General features: G+C 45.4%; 1 protein-coding gene across 1 annotated transcript in view; it reads right to left on the reverse strand.

The window, feature by feature from the left end:
- Positions 1-16,332, reverse strand: part of CACNG8 (calcium voltage-gated channel auxiliary subunit gamma 8) — a 298,182-nt gene that overhangs the window by 110,397 nt on the left and 171,453 nt on the right. Inside the window, exon 2 of the mRNA XM_069200664.1 lies at positions 8,430-9,060. Within this exon, the coding sequence (XP_069056765.1) occupies positions 8,430-8,652 (223 nt within the window). The 5' untranslated portion in view covers positions 8,653-9,060. The remainder of the gene's footprint in view (positions 1-8,429; positions 9,061-16,332) is intronic.

Consider the following 16,332-nt stretch of genomic DNA (forward strand, 5'->3'; position numbering starts at 1 on the left):
CAACTTTACTAAAAGATGTATTTTTAAATTGTGATCTCAGAGACCTCAAACTCCTCATGTCCATCCGCTCCCAAAGTGAATCTACACTGAGATTTAAAGGTAGCCCTCATGTTAACCTATGAGAGGGACAGGCCTTGCCACAGTGAAAAACGAATTTAGAAATATTTCGCTGTCAGGACATATAAAACACATTACTATATGTCCTACCTTAACCATATAGTGCACCCTGCCCTTGGGGCTACCTAGGGCCTACCTTAGGGGTGTCTGAGATGGAAGAAAAGGGAAAGTTTAGGCCTGGCAAGTGGTTACACTTGCCAAGTCGAATTTACAGTTAAAACTGCAACACACAGACACTACAGTGGCAGGTCTGAGACATGATTACAGAGCTACTTATGTGGGTGGTACAACCGGTGCTGCAGGCCCACTAGTAGTATTTGATTTACAGGCCCTGGGCACCTCTAGTGCACTGTACTTGGGACTTACTAACAAATCAAATATGCCAATCATGGATAAGCCAATTACATACACATTTTGTAAAGGAGCACTTGCACTTTAGCATTGGTTAGCAGTGGTAAAGTGCCCAGAGTAACAAAAACAGCAAAATCAGAGTCCAGCGCACATCAACAACCTGGGGAACAGAGGCAAAACGTTAAGGGAGACCATGCCAAGGATGAAAAGTCTAACACATACTAAAAAAACTGCATCAAGGATTGGTCAGCTTGGCACATGAAGGACACAGGGGCATGGTGGCCACAAAAAAGGCATTACGGGAACAAGTCTGGTTCCCCTCTCTTGACCTGATGATCAAAGCCAGACTCAAAGACTGCCATCAATGTCACCTTGTCAGTTGAGAAGAACCACCCTTGTCCTATAAACATCCAAACTGCCGGAAGGCATATGGCAACATACAGCAGTTGCCATCTTTGGTCCTCTTCAGTCAGGGAAATACATAATTGTCATAATGGATGAATATTAGACATTCCCAATTGCCCAACAAGTGCCATCTACCAAGGTGGCTGTCATCATACCAGTACTGGGTGAAGTATCTACAGCTTGGGGCCTCCCTAAGTGGTTAAAACGTACAATGGTCCTTGTTAGAAATTGGGTCTCTAGTTGGCAGAGGGATACACCCTTGTCCAAGTAGGGACCACAATCATAGTCAGGCTAAGTCACAACACATCCAAAATGATCCTGTGCCCACCCTCCTGTAGCTTTGCACTGAGCAGTCAGGCTTAACTTAGAAGGCAATCTGTAAAGTACTTGTGCAATAAATCATACAATAACACAGTGAAAACACACAAAAAACACCACACAGGTTTAGAAAAATAGATAATATGTATCTGAATAAAATAAGGTCAAAATTACAAAGATCCAATGAGCACAAGTTGAAATATCACTTTTACAAGTTTTAAAAGAGCCTCAATCCTTAGAAATCAATATTTCTTTGTAACATACAGTTCCTGGGATGCGTCAAAAATAACGATGCACAAGGACAGCAGAGGAGGAGATGAGTGGAAAAATAAGATGTTCCATTGGATTTTCCGGCACAGACAATGAGTCGTTTCTTTCCACGCTGCAAGGGGTTGCTTCATTTTTCAGGTGCGCAGTCTTGGTTCCTTTCTGCGATGCGAGGATATTTTGACACCCACGGATGCTGCGCTGAAAATTCTTGATGCGCTGGTAGAAGGAGCAGGCGCTGCATCGATCAGTAGGTAATGCATCGAATTTTGAGTCGCAAGGCAGGCGCTGCATCAAATTTAAGTTGGAATGTCAGTGCTGCGTCATTCCAGTCAGAGATGCGGTGATTTCTCAGCCGCAATGCAGGCTTTTGCAACGATTTCTGCAGGCGATTTTCTTGAAGAGGTGAAGTCTTTGTTGGCCCTGGGACTTCAGAAACAGGAGGCAAGCTCAATCCAAGCCCTTGGAGAGCACTTCAGGAGGAAGGCAGAGTACTTCCAGCAGAATCAGAAGCCCGAAGGGCAACAAGCAGGGCAGCAGTCCTACTCAGCAAAGCAGTCAAGGTGAGTCCTTTGGGCAGCCAGGCAGTTCCTCTAATTGGGTACAGGTGTAGGTCCATAAGTGGCAGATTTGGTGGGGTCAGAGACCCAGTTTATATACCCAAAAATGCCTTTGAAGTGCGGTAAACTTCAAAGAGTGGGTTTGAAGTGCACAAGTTCCCCTTACAGCCTAGTCTGGTCAGCCAGGATCCCTTTGAGGGGATATCAGTCCTTTGTGTGAGGGCAGACCACTGGCCTTTGAAATGTAAGAGAGAGCCCCTCCACCCTTCCTGCCCAGAGAGACCCATTCAGTATGCAGAAGAATGCAGATGTTACTGAGTGTCCTGTGTTTATGGCTGTCTGGGTGGAATGCACAAGGGGAGCTGTCAGCCATAACAGACCAGACATGGATTAGAGACAGGCTGTGAGGCACAGATATCAGTAAGTGATGAGAAATGCCCACTTTCTAAAAGTGGCATTTCTAAAATAGTAATGTTAAATCAAACTTCACCAGACTTTCTGTTACCATTCTGGCAATACTGAATATGAGGAGGCTACTCCTTTCAGATCAGAATCTTCCACTTAAAGGTATTTGAGGGCAGTTCTAATGCTTGTCTATGGGAGGAGCAGGCCTTACAGTAGTGGAAAACGAATTCATGAGTTTTTCACTACCAGGACATGAAAAACGCATATGTACATGTCCTGTCTTTTACCTACATAAAAGTTGGTTACCTAGGGCCTACCTTAGGGGTGATATATGTAGAAAAAGGGCAGTTTAAGGCGTGGCAAGTAATTTTAAATGCCAGGTCAAAGTGGCAGTGAAACCACACACACAGGCTTGGCAATGGCAGGCCTGGGACATGGTTAAGGGGCTGCTTATGTGGGTGGCACAATCAGTGCTGCAGGCCCACTAGTAGCATTTAATTTACAGACCCTGGGCACATATATTGCACTTTACTAGGGACTTACAAGTAAATTAAATATGCCATTTGGGTATGAGCCAATGTTACCATGTTTTCAGGGAGAGAGCACCTGCACTTTAGCACCGTTTCACAGTGGTAAAGTGCCAAGAGTCCTCAAGCCAGCAAAAATGAGGTCAGAAAAGAAGAGGAGGAAGGCAAAAAGTTTGGGGGTGACCCTTCCAACGGGCCTCTATTTAACAGACATGAATTTTCTGAATTTGCCAGTCACCTCAACTTCAGACATCGGAAGATCACTCCCATCTGGCATCAAGCCAATGGGATGCTGGAGAGGATTATGCCCAGGTTAAAAAAAACATACAATAAGCCGAATTGACAAGGCGAGATGTCCAAATAGCTCTGAATGAAGTGCTGCAATCTTATGTCTATCCACTCTGATGCTGGGCCACACTGTGCACACGACAATCCTTACATGGGAAAATCCTTCCAGCTGTGGCTCTCAGGCTCCTGGCCATAAAGAACTGGCAAGCTAGATTATACTAAAACGGCCAAAATGAAGGAATATGAGGACACTCACCGGAAAGCAAGAACACCTAGTGTCCAGGAAAGAGACTGGGTACTAGTCAGACAAGAACAAAGAAAAAGGACAAACAGTCGGTGTTATGAACATCTGCTGCATGTGACTAATCTAAAAGGAACTATGGTCACTGCTGTCTCTAATGACAAGAGAATAACTTGAAACGCCTCTCACTTCAAAAAGTGTGATCCCAACACCAAGCAGTTGACGCTGTTAGAAATGGGGTTTTAGGTTGGCTAGGGTATGCACCTAAGCCAGGCAGAATCCAACACTCTAGTCCCGAGAGTCAGTTACACACCAAAAATAACTTGTGCTTACCCTCCTGGTAGCTTGGTGCAGAGCAGTCAGGCTTATCCCCAGAGGCTATGTGGAAAGCGTTTGGGCAACAAACTCACACCAATGATACAATAAACAAACTACAAAAGAGACTCCACACAGGTTTACATCAAAATGTGTTTCAATATTGTCTACATCTTGCTAGACCAAAAAGCGACATGAATCATAAAGGTTGCGCATGTAATGCAAGTTACTGACATGGTACTGGTTATTCTGGTCATTAGGGCACCCAACAACCCACGTCAGGAAGTAAAAATCATAAAACATATATGCAGTGCATATTATGCCCTTGCTGGAATAGTCTTTGCTAGCTTGGTCATTAGGAGCAACAACTGATATATATCATACATACTTTGGGAATACAAAGACAGCAGAAGAAAACATATGGTTCCCAGAAGGAAAGTGTTGATCTAAGACCACCTGCCCTTCTATTAGTAGAGGTATGGTAGTTATTTCACGCTACCGGGAAACAGGAACATATGCAGTGCAGAGGACACAGAAACCTCTGCACCGATATCAGGGTTTATATGGTACCCCAGATTCTTTCTAAAATACACAAGAGCCTGGAAGTGATTGTATGCCACCCTCCTGGCGCAACCCCGGAATGTGGACCTCTGGTCCTAGTGCATGCAAGGTATGCCTCATGCAAGGTGGGGTGGGAGCACACACTGGGGGAGTCAGCAGGCGATCCTCAACGGCCCCCCATGCAGACTTACCAGTGCAGATGCCCATGGCCCTGCAATGCAACTGCTGTAACACAACCCCGCTCTCACAGGCCAGGAAGCACTGCCCCGCTCAAACAGGCTAGGTCACCCGCGAAGGACCCACTGGGCAGCAACTTCTCTCCCGCAAACCCTCTTCCCCACAATACCTTTCGGCAGATCACTGCAGTCACTGAGGGTGCCAATTCTGGAGCAGCCTAGTCCCAGGAGGACACTTGGGTGGGACACACAACAGGCAGCAGAGGGCAAGCAGACCAGCTCTTCCTGGTACAACAGATGGCAAGGATAGTGGTTTCTCCTGGCCACTCAGCAGTGTCCAGTGGGGACAAAGTCAGGGAGCAGCGGGCAGCAGGGCAACAAGCAGAAAAGCAATCCAGTGAGTCCTTTATGCCACCCAACACTATCAGCTAGGAGGGCAACAGAGGAAGAGCAGTCCAGTTGAGTCCTTTGGGGTAGCACAGCAGTCCTTCTGACAGAGGTCCAGCCTCAGTTTCAAAAGTGCTCTTAAAATTATGGGGTCATGTTGCCTGTACTTATACTCCAAAATGTTTTTGTTCTGATGGTGACTTCAAAGGGACTCTTGTAAGTGTAACACAACTCCTTTCAACCCAGCCCTGGCTCCAGACATCCATAGGGGGTAATTCAGTCCACTGTGTGAGGCAGGGACACAGCCTATACAAATATAAGTGTGCCCCGTCTCCCTCTCTCCCAGCCCAGGAAGACTATCAGTATGCAGATGGATGCAGATGCCTTCCCTGTCACACATAGCCCCTCCTCTGTTGTGGCTTTCTGGAAAGTATGCACAAAGTGTAGCTGTCACTCAGCCCCAAATGTGGATCCAAGTCAAGTAGCAAAGCACATAGAATTATAAGCACAGAGAAGTGGCCACTTGTAAAACTGGCATTTCCAAAATAGTAATGTAAAATCCAACTACATCAGTAAGCAGGATTTCTCACTACCATTCCAAACATACCAAACATGCCCATGGTACTCCTTTCAGATCAGAAATGAACACTTTAAAATATATAAAGGAATTACCAATGCTAACCTATGAGAAGGACAGCCGCTGTCACTAGTGGAAAATGAAATAGGCTGTTTGCCACTGCTAGGACATGTAAAACATAAAAGTGCATACACAGCACCCTGGCCATAGGGCTACCTAGGGCCTAGCTTGGGGTGGCTTAGGTTTACTAAAAGGGGAGTTTAGGCCTTAGCAACTAGTATGAATTGCTCCCTTAATATGGATGTAAAGTGCACATGCAGGGGCTGCAGTGGCAGGCCTGAGACATGTTTGAAAGGCTACTTCTGTGGGTGAAGCAATCAGAGCTGCAGGCCCATTAGTAGCATTTAATTCACATTTCCTGCGTACACGGTATACCACTTTATAAGGGACTTACAGGTATATAAATATGCCAAACAGGTGTAAGCCAATCATACCAAGATTTGGGGGGGAGAGCACAAGCACTTTAGCACTGTTAAATAGAAGTAGGGTGTCCAGAAAGCCAGCAATAAGAGAGTCAGAAAAATAGGAGGAGGAAAGCAAAAGGTTTGGGAATAATGCTGCAAAAAGGACCATTTCCAACACAGTTCAACCCGAAAAACAATACCCTCAAAGTAAATCGGGAACCAGCGAGAAGTCGTGAATCACACACCTCTCCTGTCTCAGTGCAGCTGATGGAACCAAGTTCTTTTTGCTTGTCATAGCAAACATTTTGGAGACCTGCTCCTCTCGTTTAAGAAATTGAAAGACTCACATCTCAGTAAGAATCAGCTTTGCAAGTGGGAGGAAATGTAATGTTGAAACTGTGCTATAACACAAACGTGTTAGGACCCTTGTGGTGAAAAGAATCCTTGGAAGGGAAAGCAGCAAGGGAACCGGAAAGGGAGAAGTCAGGGCAGATCGCGATAGGAAGGGACAGTGAAGGTTGGAGCTGCCTGAGCTCCTGTAATTGTAGGCTAATAAAAAATAGGTTGAAGCTCAACATTGTGTCGTCCAATCATTGATACATTCACACTACATTGGGCATGTATGGACTAGAACTACCACCCATGGGATAGCAGAGTGCATGTGGTCATGGATTAACTGCTTGGGACATCACTGGTAGGACACTACAGTGGGCAGTGGAATTTGAGCATGTGAGTCAGCCAGTGAGAGAGTTTACTAAACGTTTCAGCAGCTGAGTGAGTAAAATCACAAATCACATCTTTAAGTTAATCATTGAAAATTCCTAAAACTATATTTACAATCAAAGGTATTTTTTAAGGAGAAAATACAATTTAAATGGGTTAAGATACATGCACATTAAACCATTTATATTTTTCAATCTTCGTAGGTAAGTGAATGATTAGGTGGGTGAGTCAATTAGTTAATAAGTGAGTATACAGGTGTGTAAAATTATTAACCATGTAAACACATGAAAGAGCGAGTGAGTGAATGAAAGAGTGGACAACTGTGTAACTGTGTAAACGTCAGTGTGTGAGTGAGTGAGTGGTCTGTGAATGGGTGAGTGAGTTGAGAAGGAAATAAGCAGACATCTGACTTCAAAAGTCAAATTACAGAGGACAAGGTGGCTGTGTAGTAGGTTTGCACTACCTTTTGTATGGAGTGAATTAAGAAACAGCAGAAAAAATGTACCGATATAAAAAGGTACTGTAGCGGGTGCCAACACTAGTAAGCATCCAGCCACCAGGAAGCCAGGAATGCAGTCTTGTTGATTGGAAAACACCAAAGACACTTCAAAACATAATATTATCGAACCAGGGCACACCATGAAAGTCCATTCCTTCTTGTCGAAGATATCAAAAAACAGTAGTTAGAGGTATGTATAAGATAGCAGTTCTTTATTGCTCCTTCCAATAGTTCATGAAGAAAACAGACATCATAAGTCCAGGAATGCAACAGCCAACACGTGTTTCGTCAGCAAGACTTTTTCAAGGCCCGAGCATAGACATGCATACATAATGTCCAAGTTATGTTGTAGGTAAAATAGATGGTTGTAGTAAGGAGAAAAATTTGTATCATACATACGTTGGTTCTCATGCTCAAAGGCTTATCAAGGTTGTATGGGTTATCTAGTTTTGCAGGACGAATGTCTATGGACATATTCTCCACATTGTTAATGTTTTTTCTCCGTACTACAACCATCTATTTTACCTAAAACATAACTTGGACATTATGTATGCATGTCTATGCTTGGGCCTTGAAAAAGTCTTATTGACGAAACACGTGTTGGTTGTTGCATTCCTGGACTTATGATGTCTGTTTTCTTCATGAACTATTGGAAGGAGCAATAAAGAACTGCTATCTTATACTTACCTCGAACTACTGGTTTTTTATATCGACGACAAGAAGGAGTGGACTTTCATGGTGTGCCTTGGTTCGACAATATTATGACTTCAAAAGTCAGTCATTATGTGAGAGCGAGCGAAAGTAAGGTCATTCACTGAGTCAAGTGAATAAGTGCATGAGCGACATAAAGTCGTTTGTAGAGTAGTTTGGGGCAAGAGTGTGAGTGAATAAGAAATTGAGCGAGTGAGAGAGTTTTCTTCTGCCTCATGTACTATGGACTGGATCTCATGTAGACGTTTGAAAAATCTAGAGATTATGCATGACAATTGTTCATAATGTAGAGGTAAATGTCCATGCTCGTCCCGTAGTTGGATGTCTCTGCAAATACGCACAACTTGCGACTATGTGATTTGCAATGGTATTTTTTGTGGGAAGTAGCATGGGAGAGGGTGTATGCAATCATCAAAAGAGTGAAGAACTAGAGAGAGAAGTAGGAGGAGCAATTGGTCATGCAGAGTAATATATCACATTTCAGAAGAAAGTTCAGGTGCACTCTGGGATGTGTATAAATGGCATTGTGAACATTACCTTCTAAGCAGCAGATCCTCCAGAGGCCGGAATGGGTGAGCCCTCCAGGGTCCTTCTTGTCTTTCAGTGGTGTGTCCTCACTAGAAATGTTGGTGGTGTTACAAATAAAGGCTCTCGCATAGAGCCAATAGTCTGTGCCAATGGCTATCGTCATAAGGCCAAATGCTGCAAAGGCCCCCACCGTGGTCAGCAGGATCTGGACCCCCTTCTCACACCACACCATTCTGCCTTCATTCCATCTCTTCCACGACTCCAGGGTGACAGCTTAAAGGGTTCCAAGCCAGAGAAAAATGGTCCTTTGAATCTAGTGACTCAGGCTCCTTCCCTTGGCCTTCTGCCTTCTCTTGCACTCCTGTCTTTCTCTTTGTGTCCTCCCTCCTGGTGATAATGGCTTCAGAGACAGCTTAGATATGTCAGCCACAAGGCAGCAGGGCTCTTTGGAGATTGTGAGGAAGCCACTAACTCACAAGAGACAAGCTTTCCTCCAGCAAGCCCTAAACTTGGTTCCATTGACGTCTTGAGGGTCTTCTGAATACCTTTCACCGTTCAGTGAGGTGGTTCGCACACATCTTGATTGCTGTGAGGCACGGGGTAATCTTACTTCTTTATGGATCAGAATCTGGAAGCAGTCCTGTCGGCAGAAAAAAACAGTTTGCATTCAGGTTGTGTTGACTATTCTTCAAGTTTCATTACACATGGAGAGAGGAAGAGGGAGGAGGGGGGATAAATATGGAGGAACACTCCGTACTTAGCTCCCTATAATTCAAAATACACACGAAAGTACGGGGTTCTCTAAAAGCGGACGTCGCGGATATTAGCGTAGCCCTGGGTTGTATGTATTCCTATTTGGAAGGGTAAAGTCAGTGGAATGTCAGTTGGAAATTACCGAGTGGAACAGCGAGGGGTGGGAAGAAAGGGATTTCCTTTTACGGACTAGGTGGTCTCACACACTATATAGTGTCATGCTTCATCATTTGACCACCTAGACCCACCCAGGTAGGACAGTGCCACCTGGGCGGACTCAACCTCACTGTTAAAGGAACAGGAGGGAGTGCGTAAATAAACTTGTTTCTGGAAAGATCGGGATCCAGCTAATCTACTGAAAAACTAAAAACACCTAAGCAGACACCTGTGAAGAGCAACAAATTTAATGGTGGTGTCTGACTGGTGTAGTTAAAAAGGGGGGTTGGGACACCTCTGTGAGGACAAGGACTCACAGGGTCACCTAACTAATTACTAGCCAACATGTTTCTGCCCTCAAAAGTGAGCCAATGAAGGTCTCGGGGCATTCGTCAGGGCCTAGGATCCCTACGTCTCACGTTGGAGGGAAATACTCTATGGGGAAATCAAAGAGTGAGAAAATGAAAAATGAATGATCTACATTACCCAAGGAATTACCTTGAGGCGGCCTATGGGGAGAAAAACAATTAATTAGCACTCTGGTGGCACACAGCACTGCAAAACCAACCAACTACACACGTGTCAAGGGGATGCATTCATGCACGAAACACATATGTTCAAAAAAGGTAAAATACATGCGTGGAGTGACTGAGTGGGTATATCTACACAAGTGGACAGTCCTATCACTGCAGGGAATTATAGTTCTTACCCTTTTCTTAGAGGCAGCTAGCCTCTGGTATCCAGGAGGGGGAGTGTCCCCTTATAGTCACACACTAAGGGATAGAGATGAACATAAAGACGAAGTGAGGAGAGGAACAGAAGTAGGCAGAATAGATACAGAGGGAGCATTAGGGGGGGGAAAGCAAGTTCCCATTAGGAACCCACTATTGCTGGTAGAAAAATACTGGTTAAGAGAAACCGAAGTGACTATAGACAAAAAAAGTAAGATTAAAAGCAATAAGGGCTTATCTGTGCTGCCTGTGATCCGGTATGCCACTCACTACATCAAAGGGGACGCTCGCCGTGCGCCTACTTCGTCCTCTCCTTGGACCGCTTGTGACAAGTGGCTGAGGGAGAACGGTCTATTTATGGCTGTAAGAAATTCCAGGTGTGCCCTGTTAGCGCGTAAATTGGAGTTCAATTGATGTTAATCTCCGCCGCGGGCTTCTTTGCGTTACTAGCCTCGATATGATTGCCGTAATGGCGGGCGCACCGGCCAAGCCGGGGCGCCGGCATGAATGTGATCGAGTGCAAAGGCGGGCCTCTTTAGGTTGATGGCCTCGGTGTGCTTTACCGCACCCGCGGGCGCCCCAGCTGTGCCGGGGCGCCGGCATGAATGCGGGCGAGTGCAAGGGTGGGGCCCGAGCCGGAAGATTCCGGCCCGAGCGCCACCAGCGGAAGGCTCGCGTTTCCAGTGGCCGCTGGGAAATGTAGTTCCCAGCGGTCCCGTAGCCCAAAGGGCCAAGAAAGAAAGAAAAAAAAAAAAAGAAGAGGAAAATGTGGGAAAGGATAAAGAAAAGGAAGGAGGGGGGGGAAAAGAAGGGGGGACGAAAGAGAGGGAGGAGGGAGAAGGGAGAAGGGAGAAAAACACTGTAACGAGCCTGACGGATAATCAAACAGATAACATTATCAATCTGAGTAACCGGGTTCTGAGTGAAATTGAAACTAAGGCACTAAACAAGGGCTTAAACTTTGTGCCCACGCCCAAAATTGACTTATTTAAAACCCGAACAGAACTAGCAGGTTTGTTTCGAAAGATACGCTTGAAAACGTTCTTCTTGGAGAAACATTACGAGGCTTCAGACAAAAACACTGGCCTACGCCCAAAGTCCACTTTCTGCCCAACCACGGGACAGATGCCCCCCGAGGTCCTGGCTTTTGAGAAATCAGTATCCCTAAAAGTCAACGCACTTACTGGGACCACCAAAAAAACATACCAGAATATGAGTACGGCCGAGCTTTCAGCTCTGAAAGGCCTGACATCTGACCCCATGATAATCATTAAACCAGCAGACAAAGGGGGAGCAACGGTAATTTCTCCACTTAAAATGTATAGAGATGAGTGCGAACGTCTGTTGGGTAATACCCACCATTATAAACGCTTATCTCGAGACCCCACACCTGATATTCAAGACGAAATTTCCTTTTTCGTGATGAAGGGCATAGAGAACGACTGGAATACTCGACATGAGGCAGACTTCCTGATACAGGCTAACCCTAGGATTCCCTATTTTTATATTCTCCCAAAAATGCATAAAGGGAAAATTCCCCCACCAGGGAGACCTATTGTATCCGGGATCGGATCGGTTCTAGAACCCCTGTCTCAATTTGTGGATTTCTTCCTTCAGCCATTGGTCAGAAGAATTCCTACTTACCTAAAAGACACGACGGATGTGTTAGTCTTATTAGACTCTGTGGCTTTTGACACAACTAGAGAACTGTTGATCACCCTGGATGTAGAATCCCTATACACCAACATTCCCCAGGAGGCCACTCTGCAGGTCATTAGCGACCTTTTGGAAGCCAATAGAGGAGAGTCACCTACACCGCCTGACTTCATACTTGACTTGGCACATTTGGCTCTCACAAGGAACTATTTCAAGTTTGAGGATAACTTTTTCCTGCAAATACAGGGTACATCTATGGGTAGCACTTTCGCACCTAGCTTGGCATGTCTCTATGTTGATCACTTTGAGAGACAGGTAGTCAACCACGATGACAACCCGTTTTTCCAGCAGATTAAACTCTGGAAACGATATATAGATGACATTCTATTGGTCTGGACAGGAACTAGAGATGAGGCGATGAATTTTGTAAATTGGTTAAATACAGCTAACCCTTTCCTGAACTTCACCATGACCATAGGTGACAACCAACTAGCATTTCTTGACCTATCAATCTATGAAAGCAATGGGGCTCTAGCCACAGAGGTCTATTATAAACCCACAGATCGGAATAACCTGCTCCAATTCAAAAGCTTCCACCCAAGGTCCCTGAGGGAGAATCTCCCTGTTGGTCAATTTTTACGTCTACGACGGAATTGTTCCACCCTCACAGACTACCGCAAACACGCTGAGAAATTGGTTAGTAAGCTGCAAACCAAGGATTATCCCACACATTTGGTGAAGAGAGCATACAAAAGAGCGGGGAATAATAATAGGGACCAACTACTACAACCACGCACTAGGACGTCTGACACTGAACAAATTGTGTGTGTGACTACCTTTAACCCACTATCCAATAAGATTCAGAAAATCATCAAAGATGAGTGGAAAATCCTTATATCTGGTGGTTTACCTTTTCAGCAGCCACTACATGCGTTTAAAAGAGCCACAAACATACGGGACATGGTTGTCCACACAAGACCCAAAGAAGAAAAAAACAATTCCCTAACGACACAAACCACACTATGGGGCCTCCCACCACCAAGAGGACACTACCCATGTGGCAACTGCAGTGTCTGCTGTTTCACCAAAAAGTCAACCACAATAGACCTAGACCTTAAGACTCCATGGGCTCAAAGATCCCTAACCAACTGTAACAGCAAAAACGTGATATATTTGATTAGATGCCCCTGTAACCTTAAATACGTGGGAATGACATCTAGAAAGGTCGCCACAAGAATCTGTGAACATAGGAGTACGATCCGTTGTAAACGAGAGGCTACTAAATTGACTAACCACTTCCTTCTGGAAAAACATTCGGCAGATGACTTAAACTGGACGGTCATTGAGCAACTATCTCCATCGTCCTCCAATATGACACAGAGATTGCTCCAGACCGAACAACGTTGGGTCTGGAGATTACACACGGACACCAATGGTCTTAATGATGAGATCCCCTGGTTCACACTCAATAAATGATTTCTCTGACTAATTTATGAGTCCTCTCTTCCGTCCGCTTCTACTCTATCTTTTTCTTCCCCTTCCCCCCCCCCCCTGGTTGCATTTCTTCTACAATATCCATATCTTTCCCTCTTCTTCGTTTCCCCCTAAAAAGAAAATCCTTCATCTCCCGCTCTCCTCTCTTTTTCTCGCCTTTTTATTTTTAGTTTTAGTTTTATTTATCATTATTATTTTTAATTTTATTTCTCTCCCCTTTTTCCCCCCCCCTTTTGTTTTTCCCCCCCCCTTTCTTCTACTGCCCCCCCCCCCTGGTTGTCACCCCCTCCCTCCCTCTCTTTTCCTTTTTCTTCCCGTTCTGTCTCTCTTTCCCCCCCCCCCCGGTTGCATTTCTTCTACAACACCCAACACTCCCCCGTCCGTTTTGTTCCCCCTTCTCCCTCCTCCCTCTCTTTCGTCCCCCCTTCTTTTCCCCCCCCCTCCTTCCTTTTCTTTATCCTTTCCCACATTTTCCTCTTCTTTTTTTTTTTTTTCTTTCTTTCTTGGCCCTTTGGGCTACGGGACCGCTGGGAACTACATTTCCCAGCGGCCACTGGAAACGCGAGCCTTCCGCTGGTGGCGCTCGGGCCGGAATCTTCCGGCTCGGGCCCCACCCTTGCACTCGCCCGCATTCATGCCGGCGCCCCGGCACAGCTGGGGCGCCCGCGGGTGCGGTAAAGCACACCGAGGCCATCAACCTAAAGAGGCCCGCCTTTGCACTCGATCACATTCATGCCGGCGCCCCGGCTTGGCCGGTGCGCCCGCCATTACGGCAATCATATCGAGGCTAGTAACGCAAAGAAGCCCGCGGCGGAGATTAACATCAATTGAACTCCAATTTACGCGCTAACAGGGCGCACCTGGAATTTCTTACAGCCATAAATAGACCGTTCTCCCTCAGCCACTTGTCATAAGCGGTCCAAGGAGAGGACGAAGTAGGCGCACGGCGAGCGTCCCCTTTGATGTAGTGAGTGGCATACCGGATCACAGGCAGCACAGATAAGCCCTTATTGCTTTTAATCTTACTTTTTTTGTCTATAGTCACTTCGGTTTCTCTTAACCAGTATTTTTCTACCAGTAATAGTGGGTTCCTAATGGGAACTTGCTTTCCCCCCCCTAATGCTCCCTCTGTATCTATTCTGCCTACTTCTGTTCCTCTCCTCACTTCGTCTTTATGTTCATCTCTATCCCTTAGTGTGTGACTATAAGGGGACACTCCCCCTCCTGGATACCAGAGGCTAGCTGCCTCTAAGAAAAGGGTAAGAACTATAATTCCCTGCAGTGATAGGACTGTCCACTTGTGTAGATATACCCACTCAGTCACTCCACGCATGTATTTTACCTTTTTTGAACATATGTGTTTCGTGCATGAATGCATCCCCTTGACACGTGTGTAGTTGGTTGGTTTTGCAGTGCTGTGTGCCACCAGAGTGCTAATTAATTGTTTTTCTCCCCATAGGCCGCCTCAAGGTAATTCCTTGGGTAATGTAGATCATTCATTTTTCATTTTCTCACTCTTTGATTTCCCCATAGAGTATTTCCCTCCAATGTGAGACGTAGGGATCCTAGGCCCTGACGAATGCCCCGAGACCTTCATTGGCTCACTTTTGAGGGCAGAAACATGTTGGCTAGTAATTAGTTAGGTGACCCTGTGAGTCCTTGTCCTCACAGAGGTGTCCCAACCCCCCTTTTTAACTACACCAGTCAGACACCACCATTAAATTTGTTGCTCTTCACAGGTGTCTGCTTAGGTGTTTTTAGTTTTTCAGTAGATTAGCTGGATCCCGATCTTTCCAGAAACAAGTTTATTTACGCACTCCCTCCTGTTCCTTTAACAGTGAGGTTGAGTCCGCCCAGGTGGCACTGTCCTACCTGGGTGGGTCTAGGTGGTCAAATGATGAAGCATGACACTATATAGTGTGTGAGACCACCTAGTCCGTAAAAGGAAATCCCTTTCTTCCCACCCCTCGCTGTTCCACTCGGTAATTTCCAACTGACATTCCACTGACTTTACCCTTCCAAATAGGAATACATACAACCCAGGGCTACGCTAATATCCGCGACGTCCGCTTTTAGAGAACCCCGTACTTTCGTGTGTATTTTTTATTCTTCAAGTTTCCCTTTGGCAGTACTTTAGACATACACAGGTTGTCAGCTGTAGAGTCAGTGCTAAAGCCACAATATCACCAGTATTAGGATACAAGATAATAAGATGTTCTACCCGTGTCCACTGGTGTTCATTCAATTATCCTGTCCCTGCCATGGACGCAGATCAACAAGGCCCTATGATCCACTCAATTAAAAAAATGCAGCGAGCGAAAGGCACGTCCTTCCTCAAGTCATACCAGAAGGCTGCAAGACCTCACTATAGACATCCCAAAAGGTGGAAGAGCCCAACACAGACATAACAATTGCTGCAAAAGCCTGTCATAGACATAAAAAAGCTGCTTACCATAAACATACCAAAAGCTACAAGAGCGGAACTCAGCAGTGACATTCCAAAACTAAAAAAGTTCAGCATTGTGTGATATCCCAAAAGCTGCAAGAGCCCAGCATAGACATACCAAAAGCCCCAAGAGCTCAGTATAGTACAAATACCATTAGCTATAAGAGCTCAATGGTGACATGCCAAAAGATACAAGCGCTCAGCATTGACCTCACAAAACCCGCAAGAGCCCACCATAGATATACCAAAAAGCTACAGTAACGCACATATCTAGGGCTCAACACAGACATAACAGTAGGTTCAAAGGCTCAGTATCCACACAACAAAAGCTACATCACCTCAGCATCAACACAACAGATACATGAGCTCCACCACAATATATCCAAACCTGCATGTACAAAAGACGGACACCACGAAAGTTGCAAAACTCGGCACAGACATATTAGAGGCTGCATGGACCCGTCCCAGAGATAGCAAAAGCTGCAAAAACAGCCTAGACTCACCGCAAACTGGAAGAGCTGATCATAAACATGCTAACCGCTGCAAGAGCTCGTCATAGGGATATGAAAAGCTGCAAGAATTCAGCAAAAATGTAACGAGCACTAACTATACACACATAAACTGCAAGAGCACAGTATACACAAACACAGTGCTCCATGTATAGCAAAGCCTACAA

Source organism: Pleurodeles waltl, chromosome 7 (assembly GCF_031143425.1).
Source record: "Pleurodeles waltl isolate 20211129_DDA chromosome 7, aPleWal1.hap1.20221129, whole genome shotgun sequence".
Classification (NCBI taxonomy): domain Eukaryota; kingdom Metazoa; phylum Chordata; class Amphibia; order Caudata; family Salamandridae; genus Pleurodeles; species Pleurodeles waltl.